Genomic DNA, 23,432 nt, shown 5'->3' on the forward strand with positions numbered 1-23,432 from the left:
CTAGGTCTTTGAGATAGTCTCCTTCGTTCTTGCTCTTAACCACCATATCATCTATGTAAGCTTCCATTGCCTTGCCTAACAATGGCTCGAACATCTTAGTGATCATTCGCTGGAACATTGCCCCAGCATTTTTTAGGCCAAAGGGCATGACCTTGTAGCAATATAACCCCCTTGTAAACGATGTGAACTCCTGGTCCGGTTCATACATGGTAATTTGATGGTAACCACGTGTAGCTTGCTTTTCGTGCTCCTTTCGAATACGATCATCCCTATAGTTCAGACTCTCGTGGTTTTGAATCTGATTCCACAAGTGTAATGTGAAATAGATAAACACAAATGAGTCCAAATCCAGTAAATCTTTTAGAAAATTGATTTTGAATCAAAATACAAAAAATGGACTGCTTTGCCAGATTATAGAGTGGCCACCTAAATATTTTTGAGAAATTTAGGAAACCCGAGACTTGTGTCAAAGGCCACTTATCCGTCATCACCAAAGTGTCTCGGCTCGAGAACTTAGGTACGAGATGGGAAGGTCATGAATAGAGCACTCCACTCGCTCGATCAAAGATCGGCCTCTATTAATCATAATGTGAATTTTATTTACATTATATGCTCTTGATCCGATTATTAGATTAACATTACTATGTGTTGTACATAAGTATAGACTAATTTGCAAAAATTGGATCACTTTGATCTCATGTTTGTTTTTGAAAACTGTTTCGAATATGTACCACTTGAAAAAGTGATCTCATATGTACATTACTCAAATTATCCCAATTTAAGCAATTAGCCTTCATCCACAAGCGTTCAAACAGGTATATCAATTAAGCACTTAGCCTCATAGCAAACATGCTTGATATGGAAACAATCACACTTATGCAATATGCTAAAGCAATAAGTGCTCACCTAGTACTCCAAGGCAAGCCGAAACAAAGCAAAAGAATTAGAAAACATGCATGCTCCTAACTAACGCAACATGACTAATGTAACACATGCGATATGCAATTAATAGGCTCAGCTATAAATATGGCATATGAATCAATTTGATAGTATGCGGTTTAAGCACGTTTTCAAAGAAATATTTAAACGACAATGCTTTTTAGCATGATGAACCAAGCCTTATGCATGCAAAAGAATAGATTCTTTGTACATGGAGAATGCTAAACAAAATATGATGTGCTACACTATCCATCATAAGTAGGGAAATAAAAGGGAGAAAAACTTGGGGTTGGAAGATATACACACTTATTACATATTTCGCCCTTGGATAGAAGGGTCCGAATAAATGAATTAGCTAAGCTAGTTAACTAATTATTACAACACTGAATTTAACTAACCTTTCTAGCTAATTAAATAATTACAACGCAAAATTGATTAATTGATCTAATTAATTACAACACCAAGTGAACTAGATATTTTAACTAATTAATTAAATATTACAAGTCCACAAATTAACGGGCCCCGAGAAATGAGGAAATGGCTTATGCATGCACATGATTTTCTCCCCCGAGAATGCCTCTGCACTATTTTGCACCTAAGCCTCTGCTTTGCTCTGTGAAGAAAATGGTACTGCCTAGCTGAAAAAGGTGGCCGACCGTCCACTAATGTTGGGTTTCTCCTGCTGCAACAGAAAACAAACAGAGCACAAATAGAGCATTCTCAGGGGATGTCTGTCTACCCTTCCTCTCATTATCATCAAACAGCTCAAATGGGAGGTAGGCTCGATTCGCAAGCCATCAATCGATGTCAATTAATTGCATGATGGCTTATGAATCAACGGATACAATTTCAATAAATGCACAATTAAAGACTCATGAACCTCCTCCCTATCATGATGTTTGATTAAGGAAAGCAGTTAACATCGACTTTTGAACTGTTTTTATCACTAACAAGTATGAAACGACTGAAGACTCAATGGGTTCAATTAACTTCCGATTGAACCCAATTAAAGACTCATGAACCTCCTCCCTATCATGATGTTTGATTAAGGGAACCAGTTAACATCGACTCTTGAACTGTTTTTATCACTAACAAGTATGAAACAACTGAAGACTCAATCAGTTCAATTAACTTCCGGTTGAACCCAAGTTGATTTTATTATCTTGCTTCATTTTACCCAAATTTTATTACTCCATTTCATTACCTTTCCATTCATTAATTGATTGAGTCTAATAATGAGCATTAAGTCCACTAAATGAGGGAAATGTCAAACCAAGGGTTGGTTTAAGGCAAGAGAGAGATGTCATGCTGTTGGTAATAAACTTCCAAAGAGATTAAACCATTAAGCACAACAATCTCTATCTCAAGCTTAAACAAACAATCGGTTTAAAACGACTCTCAAAGCAAGGAAGAAGCCAAGAAATGGAAGAAGTGTAGAGATGACTAGAAGTGAACACAAGTATGGAAAGCTTTAAATAAATGCTATCAACTCAAATAGGTTAGTGTCTAATGCCTAAAACACCAAACCTATGAGGATCGTTACACTACAAGCATGCAATACAAAGCATAAATGACATGAACAACTAAAAACAGTCCTAAAATAGGCTAAAACAGCACTGAAATTAAGGTAAAAACATCTACCAAAGGAAACTAAAATAATAGAGCAATTAAGCTAGTAAACAAGCCAAAGAGGAGGAGGCTAACCCCTTCATTTTTTGAACTTTAAAAACCATATTTTAGCCTCTAAAAAACCTCTGAAAATTAGTGTTAAAAAAAAGCTCAAAAAAAGATAACGAAAAGATGGGAAATACAAGGATAAAGGCCTAAGAAGCAAGGTTAAAAGAAAAGTGATCCACTCCTCTACCTTTAATGCCCTTAGTTTCAGCCCATAAATTCTGGTGAAAAATAGTACAAAAACAGCAATAAATGATGGTCAATGAATAAGGAAAAGAAGCTTGGAGTTATACCTTTTTAAGACGAATGACCCTTTGAATTATAAACCACTAATTTCACACCCTCAAGAGCTTAAAATGTAAGCTCAAACACCTCAGCAAATAACCCTCAAGGTTTAGTTTGGAGTGTCTAGGCAAAGGGTATAGAAGTTGTAAGGGAGAAAGAGAAACGTAGAGAGAGAAATATTTTTCAAAACTTTGTTCCGCAAATTTTTCTAACCCTAAATTATGAGAGGGAGTCATCTATATATAGAAATATATGAGACTATCTCAAAAATATCCATACAGATATAGCTAAGGCAGTGCATGCATCTGTGGAGACAGTTGGCACAGTTGGCAAAAAAAGATCTGAAATTTTACACAAATGGTCGACAGTCCACTAATAGTGGGCGGCAGGCCACTAGTGGGTCTGTCGGTCCCTTGGATGGTCAAGCTTGAAAAACTACTGTTTTGATCCAAAAACAAGGCACAAGGATTGTAGATTTGTTGAGGCTCAAAACTGAGGTTTTCTGTTAAGGAAATCGAGCATTTGGACAAGCATACAAATCATCATTTGGGTGATCAATCGGTGGCGCCCAAGTCTTAAGAGCGGTCAAAAATAGGGTGTCTACACCACGATATGCATCAAGAAAACTAAGTCGGTTGTGACCTGGTATTAGGTCCACCAGTTGGTCTATCCATGGTAGAGGAAAACTGTCTTTTAGGTACGTTTTATTGACTGTCTTGAAGTCCACGCAAACGCGCCACTTGTTGTTCTTCTTTGGCACTACCATGGTATTGGAGATCCATTTGGGATAGTGAACTTCTCTAATTTCCCTTGGCTCCAGCAGGTTTCCTACTTCCTCAGCTACTATCTCGGCATGGTGAAGTGCAGATCAGTGAACACACTGTATAATTGGTCTGGCAATTGGGTGGACATTGGGTTGATGGCAGATGTAGTTTGGATCAATGCCAAGCATGTCATAAGGCACCCAGGCAAACACTTCGATGTTAGAGATCAAAAATTCCATGATCTTTATTCTTTCGGTGCTGGACAGAGACGAGCCAAGCAAGAAGAACTTCTCTATGTTTTTCTCGTCCATCCTTACTTCTACTAGTTCTTCTACTGCCTTCTATTCCGTTGCTTTGCCGACAACTACGAATAACTTATTGCTTACTAGCACATCTACCATTTATACCCTTTGGCAGCTAGACTGCCGTTCACTGTTACGAAGCATTGCTTGGACATGATTTGATCCCCCAAGATTTCTTCAATCACTCTTGCTTCGTTAGGAAATCACATCACTTGATGGTAAGTTGAAGCTACTGCTCGCATGGCGTGCAACCAGGCTCTTCCCAAAATAATGTTGTAAGTGGAAGGAACTTTCAATACCCAGAATTCCACTTGCTTTGTCATCGTCCCAGCTTTGACCGGCAAAATTATCTTGCCAACCGACCATTCTGACATAGAGTTAAAACCGATCAAGGGAGATGTCATGGGTGTTAAATCTTTGTTCTTCAATTTCAGTTGCTTAAAGGTCTCATAGTACATTATTTCACACGGGCTCCCTTGATCTATCAAGATACGTTTGATATCAAAATTCTTGACGTGCAGCGTTACTACCAGTGCGTCGTTGTGAGGGTTTTATAGCCTTGCTAAGTCCCTGTCAGAAAAGGTGATGACGTTTTGCTCCTCAGTTTTTCCTCTTTTCATAATAGGTTGTGTACTTAGTGTTTTTCTCATGTGCTCTGCCCTTTTGATCATCCCTCTTAGCTCGCATACTCATTCAGGCTTGATAATCCCATGTATCACATTGATTATGCTTTGAGGCAGACCATCGACTGGCATCCTATCTAGCCCATTGCGATCCTGGAGAGCTGGCCGAGTTCCCCCTTCAATATACTAGTCCATGTGGCTTGCGGCCACTAACTCCTCCAAATGTTGCCTCAATGGCATACAATTTTCAGTTCAATGCCCTATTTCGTCATGGAAAGTGCACCATTATCTCTCGTCATAGCCTCTTTGTGTTTCTCCTAACTTGGCTAGCCATCAAACGAAGGGTTCGTCGTGTATTTCGCAGAGGATCCAGTAGATAGGTTTATTGAACACTGTGGTGATGGCAATACGGACTCTCAACCTCCTTGCCTAAGCGTCCTCACCGTTCGGTCGTCTACCTCAACCATTTTTGTTCGATCGTTCTTCCTGGCCAACCATGTTAACTTTTGCCATGGGCTTTTTGTCCGACATCGCTGTTGTGCCAGCCTTTGCCTTGGCACATACGCTATCTTCGTCTACCCTGACATGCTAATGCACTCTCTCTATCAGGGTTTCCATTCTGAGGGGTAGCGTCATTGTCATTGAATCCCTCAATTTTTTGCCCTCCGACAAACCCCGTTTATACTGTGCGATAGCTAGGTTTGTGGGGCATTCTCCGATATAGTTAAAAGTCTCTCAATACCGGTTGTTATATGTCACACCCCAGATTTACGAGGTCTAGCCCACATAAGTAAACCACCCAACGATAGACGATCACTAACAACACTCATGCAAATGTACATGATATAAGCACACAGTACATGTGTTATTCCAATTTTATACATTCTTAGATACAACATCTAAGTCAAATAGATGCACTATAGTAAAGGCATACAAAAATGTTATAAATCAAATTAAGATGCCCAAAGGCTTACATCATATATAAAGGATATAACCCTTACAAGAATGGCACACAGCCAACAAATACATAAATGACCCTTGACCAACAAATAAATGAACCACCCTATACGGTTCCAAACACAACTTCAACGTCTCAGTCCACATCCGTATAAGCATACCTGAAAAATATTTTTAGCCACGTAGGGTGAGCATAAAGTCTAGTAGGAAATATTTCAAAAACTAAATATGCCCCACCAGTATAAATGATCATAAATGCAATACATACATATCTAACATGCTCAATGCATTCTCAAATCCACTTGCTTTCTCAATATAAAACCCTTTCTTTCCAGTTTTCCAAACCTTTTGTTTATTCAAAACGTTTTCCAAATTCAATACATTAGTTTGATATAAAATCAATTTCCACAAGTCAATCCAGGTATCTCAATACCAACTAGCAATTTCATTGTCAATTCCAATACGAATACATCATTAGCCAATAGCAAATACATTGCTAAAACCATTTAAAATCATTTCTTTCCAAAACCAAAATGATAATAAATAAAATGGATAAATCTCCAAAACCAATACGACCTTTCACAAAAATTTCATCCGCGGGAAACCATCAAACGGGACCCATGCAAACATAGGTTATACAAGCACTACCATTGCTATTTTATAGAAATTTCGTCCGTGAGATTGGCACCCATGTATGCACGCGTTTTTCAGGACTTTTACCCTGGACACACAAGCCAACTTAATTCAATGGAGTCCATCCCCTTTCTCTTCCCAAACATGGAATACATCCCCTTTCTTCTCCCAAACATCATACATATACAATGTATTAAAACACAGTCATATTCAATGATAACCGATAAGATATTAGTTTCAATTTACCTAATCCACATATAATGTTCTACAACAACCATTTCTCATATTTACCATTTTATTTACTCTTTCCAAATAACACAATACATGTAATCCAAAATATGATTTTCAAAATGAAACAAATGCCCTTAAAACATAACACAAGACTTTCCAAAATCTCTTTCCAAAACGTATAGTTTAAATCCTCAAAATCCATTGTATGCTCCATGATATGCATGATTTATAAACAGTCCAATTTGCCTAATCCACATGCAATTTCTACAACAATCATAACTATCCTCCACCAATAGCCCAAAACAAATATATCTAAACAGATAAATAAATTCCATTAATGATACACTTTTCTAAAAAAGCAAATGGGAGTGATAATACATATCCAACTCCACCATCATCATTTCAATTTCACATTTCTCAATATTTATTCCATGTCCTCTTTATAATCTCAAAAATTACATTTTAGGGCATAACTCCCTTCCTCTTTGAAAATTCATTTCAATGCAAGAAATAGCTCATTTCAACAAACATCAACTCCAATTTCATAATCACAACCTTTTTTAAGAAAACATTTAGAAACCCCTATTTTACATTTTAATTTGATAATCCAACAATTTTCCAAAAAGACCAACATTTTAGGGTTTCTTCAAATTAGGGCTTTTCACTTTTAAAAACTCATATACATTCTTTGTAAGTGGAAAATAAACTTTTGTAGCTAAACCATAGCTCAACAATCCCATTTGGATCAAACCCTAACTTACAAACTAATCATCAAAAATCAATCTAAGAACAATAGAATCTATATATTTAAAATACACCACAAATACACTACCGAACTCATATTGAGTTTAAGAAATAGACCCCACCTTTTGAAGCAAGAATGAAACAAGTCAGAAAAATCATCGGCAACGAAACAATGATCCGTTGAGATTAAATGGAAGCCCTCGTTGTGCTGCCTTCTAGCAAGTTATGCCCATGAAACTATTCTGCCTTCTGGCAACCTCTCAAACCAAGTCAAGCCCGGGTCGCCTAAGCTTGACGGAAATAAGGTACACATTAGAGCCTCATTCCGTCGATATACGGCCATAACCTAGCGAAAGTGGCTCAGGTGCATGTAGAGGTCTGACTTCCCCTCATAAATGGTGAATTAGGTTGGTGGAAACCTACGGGTAATGATGCGTTTTCTATTGTCGGAACGAACAGCGAGCTTTGGAACCTTGCTAACACTTTGTCTGCTGGCTCGTAAGTAAGACGTGGTACTGGCATTCCAACCTCGACACTTCCATGTGTCCTAGGAGCCAACCGCTGCAAAACAGAAACCCTTTAGGGGTCGCATGCCTGGGCGTCTTCTCTCTTTCGAGCCCTCTCTTCTAGCACTGTCTGCAGGTCCGTCGACCTAGACAATTCGGTGTATTGAGAAGTTGATTGATGCGTATGTGAGTGTCAATAACTGCTTTCTTCCGTGTAAGACCTTTCAGTCATCGTTCTCTTAAACCTAAAGCAATGAGTCCTGGAAGTCCTTGATTGTGTGTTACTTGTCCTGAGGCTTCTGCTTTCATATTGTGATGGTGTGACTTGCCTGTCACGATCTTCTAAGTGGCGAGAACGCATTTTGTCTTCGCGAATCTCTTCTCCCGCCACCCCTTTGCCTTTCATCTGACGTTTCATGGTCTCCATGTCAGCTGTCATTCTTCTTATCAATTCGCCTTGCTTCCTTATATAATCTTCCAGAACCTAAGGATCCATCATTGATCTCTGTCTATCAGGGCTTTAAGAGCAATGAGGACTTGAGCCCCATCTCTCTCGAGCGTCTCTCCGTGGGTTCCATCGCTGGGTGTCCAATTCTGCCATGGGCAAGACAAACGGCAAACTCTCCTGCCTCTTGCCCCCTTCCGGGGTTTGTCCATCAATAGTAGAATGTGGGAAGTCTTTATTATGCACCATTGGAATTAATTAAAGGAAAACTCAATTAAAAGGTTTGTTCTCTGTCGCTTTTCCCACAGACGGCGTCAATTGTACGAGCACAGAATAATCTTCTTGTATAACCCTGTTGATCAAGTTTGCACTCCTTCAAACATCGTCGCTTTGCTACCTGAAAACACAAATGTGAACTAGCCAGCGGGTGTATGCCGAAAACCTCTCCGATGCCTAAGTCAGCAAGTTGACAATAGACATAAAAGCTCTGTTTATTCTTTAGTAAAAATTGCAATACCTGTGCATAGGTCCTGCCATGAGCTTTTATAGATTCCACCTAGCATACTCTTAGTAGGACTCTTATTCTCTTTAACAGAATCCTCTTAGGAATCACACTCAAAGATAATGATGATCCTGATAACACTCTATTAACAGCCAACCAAGTAAGATGATTTAAACCTTTGTCCCCGCCATCGATGCGGTTAACCAAGCTAACTTGGCTCTACTCTGCTCGCAACAGAACCATGATAAAGATGGTGTTCTGCCAAGCTAAGCTTAGCTTGGCCCGCTTCAATGATATTACCTCTGTTTGTTACAGGACTTTCTTTAAACAGTTAGGCCCAGGCCCTAGTGACACACCTGACTGGCTTGGGGTCAGCTTGGCCCAAGATCGAGCTACCCAAAGCGCTTACTACGGTCCATAGCCTGACCCTTGGCGCGGCCCAATTTAACCATATAAATTACCCTCTCACGTACATATATACTAATTGTTCAAGTTGAAATTCATGTAATAACAGAGAATCAATGCTCAGTTAGTTTAATAAAAAAAAATGGGCTTGACTAGAAACAAAAACCTAACTTCATAAACAAAACAATATATATATATATATATATATATATATATTGTCTAATCCACGTCCAGAATAGAGAAAAGAAAATAATATTTCGCAATTGCATTGCATACAAGGAATCAAATTAAGGTTCAGAAGATAGGGAATTTCGGAGATAAAGCTAGAACAATGATAGAATTGAAGACAATTTGGGTGAGTTTGCAAAGAGGCCATGGATGAAAGTGAGAGAGAGAGAGAGAGAGTGAAAAGAGTAGAGTGACAGATTGTGTAAATAAAGGGGGAAGATAAGGGAGTTTTATGAATGGTGGTTTAGGTCTACAATTCTCAACAAGTGTGTGGAAAGAGAGTTGAGGTGATGTGTGTACAATGGTACAAGTGAATGGTATAATTAAAACATTTAGTGTGTGGACTGAAAAAAATAATTAATAATCAAATTAATAAGTGTGTGTACTTAAAAATAATGTGTACTGAAATAAGTAAATGTGTAAAAATAGAATTTTCCTAATAAGTCTTAAGAGCATTCACATCAGTCTCAACAAATTTTAAATCAAATTATAACTCAAAAAGCACTATTATATTAGCACTAGCTTTTTTTATATATACACTCTATAGTTTCTCTATTTTAAAATTTTATTTTATTAAATTATTTATTTTTATTCATTTTTTGTATTTAAATAATTTTTAAATATCTTTTCGATGAATAGTATTTAAGAAATTTTAAAAAATGAGGTCAAATCTCTCCCAAAAAAAAATGATAAAGCCTCCGTTTGGGAAGTGGATTGACTTTTTAACTTTTTTAGCTATTTTAGCCTGGGCTAAAAAAGCTTAGTTTGAAAAGAACTTTTTGACTTTTTTAACTTTTTTGGTGAGAAAATACTGTAATGATTATAGGTTGGATATGAAATTTTGTTTGTTGTGGCTAAAATAGCCTATTTTGTCTTTTGTGGCTATTTTAGCCACAAACCAACTTGCCAAACTATTAAATAATTAAGGAGTAGTACCTCGACAAACTGTGACAAAACTAACCAAAAATTAGTTTAGAAATAATTTATTGAGATTAATGGAATGAAAATTTTATAATTTGCAAGTTATATTTAACCAAAAACTATATTTGGTGATATTAATGTGGATGGCCAAAAATTAGTTTAAAAATAATTTATTGAGATTGATGGAATGAAAATTTTATAATTTACAAGTTATATTTAACCAAAAACTATATTTGGTGAGATTAATGTGGATGTTCTTAGGCCTCGTTTGGGAATAAATTTTTAGTAATTTTTTTACTTTTTTGTTAAAATTTGATGTACAAAAAATTAGTATATTTGAGATAACTTTTTAGTTTTTTACGAAAAGATATACAAAAAGTATAGAAAAAATGAAATCTTTGACTTCTTAGTATAAGTTGTTGATTTTTTTATTTTTTTAGTAATTTATTGACTTTTAGACTAAAAAATGATATTACCAAACGAAACCTAAGTCTCTCAAATAAATTAAAAATAATTGGGTTTGTAAATGGGTTTGGATCCAACACAATTTGGGTTCAAATTAAACAAGTCTCTTATGGATGATTTGAAAAGTTGATTAAAAGTTAGTTTTTGAATTTTTTTAATTTTTTTATTTCTTTTATGTGTAAAAAATATTTTAAAAATTACCTTTTTTATATTACCTTATGTGTAAAAAAAATTTATATTACCTTACGTGTAAAATATAAAAAATCAGCTTTTTTATATTACTTTTTTTAAAAAAAAATTATTCTTTTATGTGTAAAAAATATTTAAAAAATTACTTTTTTTTTTTTATAAAAAATAACCTTTTTTATATAACTTAAAAAAAAAAGTTAAAAATCACCTTTTTACTAGCTTTTTCAAATTGTCCGTGAATCACACTAGCAGACAAATTCCCTGATTTCCTTGCTCTCCACTCCTCTCTCTCTCTCTCTCTCTCTCTCTCTCCACTGCACTTGCAGTCTCACTCTCTCTACTGTTCAACTCACTAGCTAGAGTTTTATCCTCTCTCTCCCCTGTAGAAACCCTAAATCTCTCTCTCTGTCTGTCTCAGCCTCACTCTGCTCTCTCTCCAAAAATGTCGGACTACTTCCCTCGCCCAGTTCTAATCAACCTCCTCTCCAGACTCCCCGCCAAAACCCTCCTCCAATTCAGATGCGTATGCAAATCATGGTGCTCTCTCATCTCCACCCCTGATTTCATCACAACCCACCTCAAATTCAACCTCAATCCCACTTCTCCTTCCCAAACCCATCACCGCCACGAACTCCTCCGCTACTTTTCTCTCAACCCACGAAGAGAACACTACTCTCTCCGTCTCGACGACGAACCATTCACCGAGCTCATCGACCTCCATTGCCCTTTCAAGCCTCGCTCCAACAACTACTTCAGACTCGTCGGTAGCTTTCACGGCTTGATTTGTCTCTCCGACGATTGCTTTGGCTACACCTACACTATTATCCTCTGGAACCCTTCGATTCGGAAGTATGTGACCCTTCCAAAACCCAAGTTCTGTTTCGATCACTATGGTCCTTACATGTTCGCTCTTGGGTTCGGTGTCGATCCTCAGACTAATGACCCTAAGGTTGTGAGGGTTGTGTATTTGTCTGGGACTGGGAGAGAGAATTACTTGGTTCCTCCTAAAGTTGAGGTTTATGCTCTCAGTACTGGGAAATGGAAGACTGTGAATGCTTCCACTGTTAGGCATAACATGGTTGAGTTTTTCTGGTCTAAAGCTTTTGTCAATGGAGCTGTGCATTGGGTTGTGTATAGTCAGAGCAAGAACAGTGTATTCTGCAATGTGGTGCTGTTGTTTGATATGGGTAGTGAGGTTTTTCGCGAGATGAGGTTACCCAAGAAGTTGGTTTCTGAATTTCCGCTGGACTTGTCTGTTGCGGTGTATGGCGATTCAATTTCGGTGTTTCACTATGACAATCGTGGTCCTTGTACCAGTAGGGATTGTGAGGTCTGGATTATGAAGGAATATGGTGTTGTTGAGAGTTGGGTTAAGCAATTTTCTGTTTGTTTGGTTGAAGGTATCGAATGTGCTTGGGTTTAGGAACAATGGTGAGCTACTTGTGGAAATGTGGAACCAGAAGGTTGTATCCTATCAGCCTGCGAACAAAAGGATTAAGACTCTTGAAATTTGCGGTGGCACAGACTCGTTTCATTTGGATACTTACACTGAGAGCTTGGTTCTGCTTGCTGCAGCAAATGGTGTCCTGAAGAAGCAACTGAGTGCTTGTGATGGAGTTGATTCTGAGGATGGTCGTGCTTCATCCGAGGAGGAGAAGGCAGCCGTAGAGGCTGAACTGGAGCATTTTTCGGTGATGCACTACATTTTCGCTCACTGTTTTCTCAAATGTTAATTTGAGTTGTTTTTTATCTAGTGTTAACTCTCTAGCCTACTATGAAGTATGAACATCTTAGCTCTAGGTTGAATCATGGTACCTATGCTTAGTATATTGGTGGAATGGTATGCAATATGGTTATGTTTAGATTATGTGTCACACCCCAAATCCGGGCATGACCGGCCGTGGCCCACAGGGACTTAGCCCAAGGCACACGTAAGCCTAAACACGAATCCAATCACATTGAACAACTGAACAATAGTCCAATAATAAATAATCAAAACTCAATCCAGACATGCCACAATTATAAACGGCAAAATCAACCGTAATCAAAAGCCATCCAAACTTATGGGATATAAACAACCCACATATCAAAAATAATCCTAAATGAACTTTGATAATAATAAATATAAATATGCACAAACTTGACATAACACTCTAAACTAAAGGAATGCCCTAGAGGTCCATGCAATTGAGTCCCCGCTATGCCATGAGTCCACTCTAAGTCCTTCTAACACCTGGAAGTGATGAAAACTAAGTCAGCTGATAGCTCAGTGAGTAGCAACATGAATAGTAAATACAGTTTTGAAAACAGGGTTCAATTCCAAAATAAGATATATATCACAGAAACTAGATTGGCATACAGTTTGGTAAATACAATCTGTTTCAAAAAGAAGGTTCCACAATTCAACACTTAAAATACTCATGTCTCGCAAGAACATGATAAACGACATTTTCCACTTAAAACAGATTATAACATGAACACCAATAATTTTCTGGGTACCAATAAAAACAAATAATCTGCCACACATTTCTCAGGCTATAAGCCCCGTTGGATCCAATACCGAACTAAGAGTCATCCTCAGGGTGGCACCTGGGCCTTTTCTCAAAGACGATCCGATTGAAGGTCACCTAGTTGTTTTTAAAGGTCTGTTCCTTACAATCGTTGAGCACTAGAGCATCACGGCCCAACCCGGATCTGTTCCCTAGTGGCCAGAGTCACCACACACAGTGGAATAATTTCCCTGGGCTAAATACACACATGGTCCCAATAATCAATACACATCAGTTTTCGCAAAACATGGTGGTTCATCATTATAAACATAAGACCAAAACAAATAGTTTACAGTATGCCAAGTTCACACGTGTTTCAGAAATAATTTGATTCAATTGATAATATAATAATTTATCAAAACAGTTTAATCATGAAACAATAATTTAATTTTTCCAACAGTTCAGGGTAAGGGAACATTTATAAAAATACGTAGCATGAAACTACTCACCTGAAACGCAAAATAATATAATCCCCAAATAGAGTGTAAAAGTCCAACTAGTGGCCTGAACCAAGTATAAAAACTACGCGTCACAACTAATTTAAAAATACTAAAAAAAATAGGAACTAAGTAATCTCAAAATAAAGCGCACTAACACGGCTCAACCCAACTCACCGTTACTCTTAAATATTACCTAAGTTCATATTCTTCAAGGTCTAAAATCACCCAAGACATAGATTCCGATCAAAACTTAACTTTAAGATGAAACAGTGTTTTAAACAAGTTTTTCCAATCTATTCGCTAACTTTGAAAATTACAAAACCCACTCCACGCTATTCAAAAAATTCCAATAACCTCCAGATATGATCTAATATATCCTAAGTTTCAAACCCAATTGGTTTCACTTGATTTGCTTATCAAAATAATTTTCTACAATTTATTATATCCAAACAGGTTGTTTTCTGCAGCACTTTAAAGAAATTGACGGTTCTCTTAATATACACGAGCAATCAATGCAAGGCCAAAAACGTACGAAACTAGACTTGTAACTGGTTCTAATGACACTAATTTGATAATTTTTGGATTTATACCCAAAGAGAACAACACTCCCGAATTTACTATTTCGGACTGGTTTCCTGGACAGATTTGAATACCTCAATTTATATGGATTTCGACTCCCAAAAATTATGAAAAAATTCAGATATGCAATTCAATGTGTAATTGATCTACTGTAAAAATTTCAGATTAAAATTCATCCGTTTGATATGGTTTCTTGATTTTTAAAATTTGTGACTTTGTACAGAATTTTTGGACTGAAAATTACACCCAATCTTTACACATAAATTTAGCTCCTCAAGTTTCTTAATAGGATATCTATATACACAATACATAAACCTACAACCTCTCCATCAATGAACAAAATAATTATAGAATAAGGATGAAGAACAAAAAGAAGAGAAGAAAACCAAGGAGGGCTAACCTTTGATGATCACACACAACACAACACACCCAAAAGTTCTTTGATTGCAACATCTTCTTCTTTTTTTTTCCTTCTCTCTAACCCTCTCCCGTGGCTGCTGTTGTTGCCCTATGTGGTGAACAAATAATAGAGTAGGGTTTGTGTTTATTTTATTTTATACTAGTGGTGGGCACACATAGGTCAAATAAATAGATAAATATACAAAACATATGTATAAGTTACATGCAATTCAAATGGTAAGAGTCTAACTTATTAATTTTGTGGTCTAGAGTTCAAGTCACACCCTCTTCTCTATTTTTTTTTTTTTATAATAAATCTTGCTTCTAAATTAAATGCTTTCACCAAAAATTTATTTTAGGTTTTAAAAGACCTTCAAGTATTTAATTTGCACTTTAGGATTCATCACCAAAATATTCGAGATTATAATATTATTATTATTTAATTATTTACTTGATTTTTATATTCGGGTTCTCACATTCTCCCCTCCTAAAAAAAAGTTTCGTCCTCGAAACTAACCCGAGTAAACCATGAGAATAGATGTGGGTACTTCTTGCGCATCTCATCCTCGCGTTCCCAAGTCGCCTTTTCAACTGGATGATTACGCCACAATACCTTAACTAATTTAATGGTCTTTGTACGCAACATTTTCTCTTCCGAATACAAAATCTGAACAAGCATCTCCTCATACGAAAAATCCTCTCTAATCTGGAGCGGCTCATAATCTATCACATGCGACGGACTGTGCACATATTTCCTCAGCATAGACACGTGAAACACATTATGCACTCCTGCCAACCTAGGGGATAAAACAACACGGTACACGACCTCACTAACCTTCTCTAATACCTCAAATGGTCCAATGTATCTAGAACTCAACTTTCCACTTTTTTTCCAAACCTGATCACTCCTTTCCATGGTGATACTTTCAAGAATACCATATCCCCCACATGAAACTCTAAGTCTCTCCTACGATGATTAGCATAACTTTTTTTTTTGTCTACTCTGAGCAGTCAATAATCTTTCTCTGATGGTGATAATTTTCTGTGTAGCATCCTCCACCAAATCAGGTCCCAACATTTGCCTTTCACCAACCTCATACCAACACAAAGGAGACCTACACTTCCTTCCATACAAAGCCTCATAAGGGGCTACTCCCAAACTAGAATGACAACTATTATTATGTGCAAACTCCATAAGCGGCAAATAATCATCCCAATTACCTCTCCACTCCAAAGCATAAGCCCTCAACATATCCTCAAGGGTTTGAATAGTCCTCTTTGATTGCCCATCTGTCTGAGGGTGATAAGTTGAACTAAAATTTAACCTAGTACCCATAGCTAACTGTAAGGCACCCCAAAACTTAGACACAAAACGAGGGTCCCGATCTGACACTATTGACACTGGTGCACCATGCAATCTAACAATCTCCTTCACATATAACTGTGCAAATTGAGCTAGAGAATAGGTCATCCGAACTGCAATAAAATGTGCTGGCTTGGTTAATCTATCAACAACAACCCAAACTGCATCGTGATTACTACTAGTACAAGGTAAACCACACACAAAGTCCATGGTATCATGATCCCACTTCCACTCTGGTATAGGTAAGGGTTGTAGTTTCCCCGCAGGTTTCTAATATTCTACTTTAACTTGTTAACACACCAAACACTGAGCCACAAATTCTGCAATATCTCCCTTTATACCATTCCACCAAAAATGTTCATAAAGATCCCGATACATCTTAGTACTTCCAAGATGAATGCTATAAATATAACTAGAGTTATGTGCCTCTGCCATAATCTCCTTCCTCAAATCACAACCAACAGAAACACAAATTCGGCTACGGAATCTAAGCAACCCGTCATCACTAACCACAAAGTCTACATTCTTACCCTCTGCCATCTCTCCTTTAATACGCTCACACTGGGGGTCAATCTCCTGAGCTAAACAAATCCGTTCTCTCAAGGTCAGCTAAACTGTCAATTGACTACAATAAGCCCTATCACCAGGCGTAACAAACTCAAGCCTCAAACGTCTCATGTCTTCCACCAAACAACTCTCAATAGAAAAAGCTGCTACATCTCCAATTGCGACCTTCCTACTCAAGGCATTTGCTACCACATTTCCTTCCCTGGATGATACAAAACATTCACATCGAAATCTTTTAGTAACTTAAGCCATCTTCTTTGCCTCAAATTTAGTTCCTTCGGTGTGAAAATATACTTCAAACTCTTATGATCAGTGTAAATCTCACATGACTCTCCATACAAATAATGTCGCCAGATCTTAAGAGCGAAAATCATTGTTGCTAACTCCAAGTCGTGCGTAGGGTAATTTCTGTCATGTACTTTCAACTATCGTGACGCATAAGCAATCGCCTTCCCATGTTGCATGAGCACACATCCTAAACCCTATCGTGAAGCATCACTATAAATCACAAAACCACCACCATTAGTAGATAAGGCAAGGATTGGAGCTGATATCAACCTTTGTTTAAACTCTTGGAAGCTACACTCACAATCATCATTCCACTCAAACTTTACCTCTTTCCTAGTGAGATATATAAATGGCAAAGCAATACGGGAGAATCCTTCCACAAACTGTCTATAATATCCAGCAAGCCCTAGAAAGCTACGTACCTCTATCACAAAAGTAGGTCGTGGCCAATCAATGATTTTCTACCGCCTTCGTGCTATCCACAGATACCCTATCTTTACTCACCACATGAACCAAAAAGGATACACTACTCAACTAGAATTTACACTTCTTAAATTTTGCATACAGCCACTTTTCCCTAAGGATCTACAATACTACCCTCAAATGCTGCTCATGCTCCTCCTTACTCCTCGAATAAATTAGGATGTCATCAATAAACACTCCCACAAATTTATCTAGTTGGGGTTTGAATAGTCTGTTCATCTAATCCATGAATGCGGCTGGTGCATTTGTGAGACTAAAAGGCATCACCAAGAACTCATAATGCCCATAACGGGTTCTAAAAGCAGTCTTAGGAACATCCTCATCCCTTACTTTCAACTAGTGATAGCTTGACCTCAAGTCCATCTTAGAGAATATCTAAGCTCCCTGCAATTGGTCAAATAGGTCATCAATACATGGCAAAGGACACCTATTTCTCATTGTGACTTTGTTCGGTTCCCCATAATCAATTCACAATCTTATAGACCCGTCATTCTTCTTCACAAATAACACAAGTGCTCCCCAAGGTGAGACACTAGGCCTAACAAAACTTTTGTCTAGCAACTCCTGTAACTGAGTTTGTAACTCCCTCAACTCCAATGGTGCCATTATATAGGGCACTTTAGAAATAAGTGTTGTGTTGGGGACCAAGTTAATGGAAAAATTCTACCTCACGATCTAGACGAAGTCTAGGTAGATCCTTTAGAAAAACATCAACACAATCACTCACTACAGGCAATTCCTCTAACTTCTATTATGGCAGTTCAATACTCATCACACAAGCTAAGTAACCATGATACCTTTTTCTCAACATTCAGTTAGCCTAAAGGGAAGAAGTAAAACAGATAGAAGACCCTTTCTTATCTCCCTAAAAGAAAAACTCAAGTTGTCCCAACATAGCAAAAACTACCATCTTTCTAAAACAATCAACAGAGGTATGATTCTGGGTCAACCAATCCATCCCCGAAATCACATAAAAATCCTTCATCTCTAAAGAAATCAAATCCACTGGAAAAATTCTACCATCCATCTCTATCTCACAAGATCTACAATCATCCCCTAACACCACTGTTTCTCCCAATATTACTATTCCACCTAATGGAGTAGACAAGGTAATACAAACATCAAAGGCTCACCAGGAATAGACAATCAGTGTAGATATCTAGGTGCCAACTCTTAACCTTCAAAATGAAATCAAGAACAATTCAACACAAGCTTAAACAAAACTAACTTAACCAAACACTACTAAGGACTATAGGGACTCGGACCTCGTCTAAATGATGAAATGCAAGATATGTAACTTGATAAATCTATAGCTCTGATACCACAATTGTCACACCCCAAATCCGGGCATGACCGGCCGTGGCCCACAGGGACTTAGCCCAAGGCACACGTAAGCCTAAACACGAATCCAATCACATTGAACAACTGAACAATAGTCCAATAATAAATAATCAAAACTCAATCCAGACATGCCACAATTATAAACGGCAAAATCAACCGTAATCAAAAGCCATCCAAACTTATGGGATATAAACAACCCACATATCAAAAATAATCCTAAATGAACTTTGATAATAATAAATATAAATATGCACAAACTTGACATAACACTCTAAACTAAAGGAATGCCCTAGAGGTCCATGCAATTGAGTCCCCGCTATGCCATGAGTCCACTCTAAGTCCTTCTAACACCTGGAAGTGATGAAAACTAAGTCAGCTGATAGCTCAGTGAGTAGCAACATGAATAGTAAATACAGTTTTGAAAACAGGGTTCAATTCCAAAATAAGATATATATCACAGAAACTAGATTGGCATACAGTTTGGTAAATACAATCTGTTTCAAAAAGAAGGTTCCACAATTCAACACTTAAAATACTCATGTCTCGCAAGAACATGATAAACGACATTTTCCACTTAAAACAGATTATAACATGAACACCAATAATTTTCTGGGTACCAATAAAAACAAATAATCTGCCACACATTTCTCAGGCTATAAGCCCCGTTGGATCCAATACCGAACTAAGAGTCATCCTCAGGGTGGCACCTGGGCCTTTTCTCAAAGACGATCCGATTGAAGGTCACCTAGTTGTTTTTAAAGGTCTGTTCCTTACAATCGTTGAGCACTAGAGCATCACGGCCCAACCCGGATCTGTTCCCTAGTGGCCAGAGTCACCACACACAGTGGAATAATTTCCCTGGGCTAAATACACACATGGTCCCAATAATCAATACACATCAGTTTTCGCAAAACATGGTGGTTCATCATTATAAACATAAGACCAAAACAAATAGTTTACAGTATGCCAAGTTCACACGTGTTTCAGAAATAATTTGATTCAATTGATAATATAATAATTTATCAAAACAGTTTAATCATGAAACAATAATTTAATTTTTCCAACAGTTCAGGGTAAGGGAACATTTATAAAAATACATAGCATGAAACTACTCACCTGAAACGCAAAATAATATAATCCCCAAATAGAGTGTAAAAGTCCAACTAGTGGCCTGAACCAAGTATAAAAACTACGCGTCACAACTAATTTAAAAATACTAAAAAAAATAGGAACTAAGTAATCTCAAAATAAAGCGCACTAACACGGCTCAACCCAACTCACCGTTACTCTTAAATATTACCTAAGTTCATATTCTTCAAGGTCTAAAATCACCCAAGACATAGATTCCGATCAAAACTTAACTTTAAGATGAAACAGTGTTTTAAACAAGTTTTTCCAATCTATTCGCTAACTTTGAAAATTACAAAACCCACTCCACGCTATTCAAAAAATTCCAATAACCTCCAGATATGATCTAATATATCCTAAGTTTCAAACCCAATTGGTTTCACTTGATTTGCTTATCAAAATAATTTTCTACAATTTATTATATCCAAACAGGTTGTTTTCTGCAGCACTTTAAAGAAATTGACGGTTCTCTTAATATACACGAGCAATCAATGCAAGGCCAAAAACGTACGAAACTAGACTTGTAACTGGTTCTAATGACACTAATTTGATAATTTTTGGATTTATACCCAAAGAGAACAACACTCCCGAATTTACTATTTCGGACTGGTTTCCTGGACAGATTTGAATACCTCAATTTATATGGATTTCGACTCCCAAAAATTATGAAAAAATTCAGATATGCAATTCAATGTGTAATTGATCTACTGTAAAAATTTCAGATTAAAATTCATCCGTTTGATATGGTTTCTTGATTTTTAAAATTTGTGACTTTGTACAGAATTTTTGGACTGAAAATTACACCCAATCTTTACACATAAATTTAGCTCCTCAAGTTTCTTAATAGGATATCTATATACACAATACATAAACCTACAACCTCTCCATCAATGAACAAAATAATTATAGAATAAGGATGAAGAACAAAAAGAAGAGAAGAAAACCAAGGAGGGCTAACCTTTGATGATCACACACAACACAACACACCCAAAAGTTCTTTGATTGCAACATCTTCTTCTTTTTTTTTCCTTCTCTCTAACCCTCTCCCGTGGCTGCTGTTGTTGCCCTATGTGGTGAACAAATAATAGAGTAGGGTTTGTGTTTATTTTATTTTATACTAGTGGTGGGCACACATAGGTCAAATAAATAGATAAATATACAAAACATATGTATAAGTTACATGCAATTCAAATGGTAAGAGTCTAACTTATTAATTTTGTGGTCTAGAGTTCAAGTCACACCCTCTTCTCTATTTTTTTTTTTTTTATAATAAATCTTGCTTCTAAATTAAATGCTTTCACCAAAAATTTATTTTAGGTTTTAAAAGACCTTCAAGTATTTAATTTGCACTTTAGGATTCATCACCAAAATATTCGAGATTATAATATTATTATTATTTAATTATTTACTTGATTTTTATATTCGGGTTCTCACATTATGCCCATGAATCTGGTTGAAGCTTTTTGACAACTTCATTTCATTTGTTGAACTAATGCTTATGGGTGGAATGTTATGCTATATGGTTATGTTTAGATTATATTTCCTGTTTGCATTTGATATATACTTACTAAGAAATAGTTCTATCTTGAATGTAGTCATTTTCTAGGTTGGGTCATGTGGGGTGGGTTCAAGCTACCATTCAGATCCACATAATTATGATATCCAAATGGAAATCATGGCTGGTGTCAAGAAGATCTGCTCTGTTTCCCTAATGCTGGGAATGTGTTAAGGGGATCTAGAACTCATTAGGGAATGGGGAAAGTCTTGGACGGTTCAACAAATTTATGTCACAATTCTAATTGGCTTTGTATATGTGGTTGCAACTGTTCTATCAACCTATAGAGTTTGATGTTGTTGAAGATAATGAACTTTGTGTGCGTAGTCTTTTTTTTTTTTTTTTTTTTTGCCAGTATTTTTTCATGTTACATAACTGGTATTACGTTTTTACACTTTATTCTTAAAATTAGTACTGTTATAGTCACTTTATAATGAACTTTCTCTCTCTCTCACACTCACTTTTTATGATAGTATCTCTACTAACATCTATTAATATCCAGTGTTTCGAAAATGAGAGAAGGCAAGGGAAATGGGCAGCAAGGGCATGATGTTGCTACAGCAGGAGGATGGCAGCCAGTGATCTATGGTAGAAGGAAGCAGATTCTGCAAGAAACAAGTCGAGGTGGTGAGAGGAGGTTATTCACCATTTTTGTGGACAACCTACCTTGGTCCATGAGTCCAAAAGAGTTGTTCTCACTGTTCATGAAGTTTGGGGTGGTGAAAGATGTATTCATCCCGAACAAAACGAGGAAGCTAACCAAATCCCGGTTTGGGTTTGTGAGATTCGATTGCCCAGTGGCTACGGATGTTGCAATACGGAAAGCCAATGGTCTATGGTGTGATGATAAAGAATTACGGGTTAAGCCAGCAGAGTTTGAAAAAGCACATAGGAAGCTCAAAGTGGACAACCATATGAAGAAGGTAGGCGAGACTGGTGGCAGAGTTCAGGAAGGCCGGGAAAGGAATGAAGGATTAGTAAATTTTGGGCGAATAGGACCTAAGTCATATGCAGAAGTGGTACATCAGGGGACGAGAAAAGGTAATGAAGGGCAGGTCATTCTGGGCGTTGAAGCAGGGAATGGTTGGCTATATGAAAGCGTTATTGTTACACTTAAAAGGTACTTGGAGTTTTCAGACTTTCAAAAGAGTATCCATGAAAAAGGTTCCAAGGAAATCGTAGTGAGAGAAGGGGGTGGTAAGATGGCAGTGGTGTCTTTCAGCTCGAAGGCGGAAAAGGATAACCAAATGGCACGATTGGAAGACTGTCTCAATGAATGGTGCGAATCAGTTTCAGATTGGGAACAAGGGATGGTGCTTGAGCAGGAAAGATTAGTGTGGCTAAGTTGCTATGGTGTGCCTCTAAATTTATGGAATACAGACACCTTCAACAAAATCGGTCGGCTGTGGGGCGAAATGATAAGCATAGATGAGGAAACAACTAGATCCTTGTCTTTCAAGTGTGGGCGAATACGGATAGCAACTAAGGTGATGAACTCTATTAACTCTGTGATCCATATCAGGTGTAGAGATATGTTTTATCCAATTAGAGTATGTGAAGAACAAGTTGTGGTGGTTAAAACCATTGGGGAACAGTGTTCCGCTACCTCAAATCAGGGGAGGACTGACCAATGGAGCAACCAAGGTATGGCGAAACAGTGCAGCAGCTATGGTGATTTCCCAGGGAAAGAAGAAGCTGAGGTGGATGCCATAGGACAGAAGGAAATTGCTAAGGCGGATGAGGTGGATAATAACCAACGGATTGAGTTGGCAACCAACATGGATGATAAGATCACCTCTAGTCCGAATGATTACTCTGTCTCGGTAGTAGAGGAAACGTGTGAGGTGGGTTTGGGAAGTCAATTTGCAGACCAAGCATGCGCTGCTCTTGCGGCTGGGACTCTGAAAAACCATCATCTCAACATTAA

General features: G+C 37.4%; 1 protein-coding gene across 1 annotated transcript; it reads left to right on the forward strand.

Annotated features, from left to right (window-relative positions):
* Positions 1-11,119: 11,119 nt before the first annotated feature.
* Positions 11,120-12,680, forward strand: LOC114268712 (F-box/kelch-repeat protein At3g06240). Its single transcript, XM_028209926.2, has one exon. It carries the CDS (start codon positions 11,256-11,258, stop codon positions 12,234-12,236), a length of 981 nt encoding a protein of 326 aa, XP_028065727.2. The 5' UTR covers positions 11,120-11,255; the 3' UTR covers positions 12,237-12,680.
* Positions 12,681-23,432: the final 10,752 nt, after the last annotated feature.

The sequence above is a fragment of the Camellia sinensis genome, chromosome 8, assembly GCF_055761805.1.
Source record: "Camellia sinensis isolate YWXY chromosome 8, ASM5576180v1, whole genome shotgun sequence".
NCBI lineage: Eukaryota > Viridiplantae > Streptophyta > Magnoliopsida > Ericales > Theaceae > Camellia > Camellia sinensis.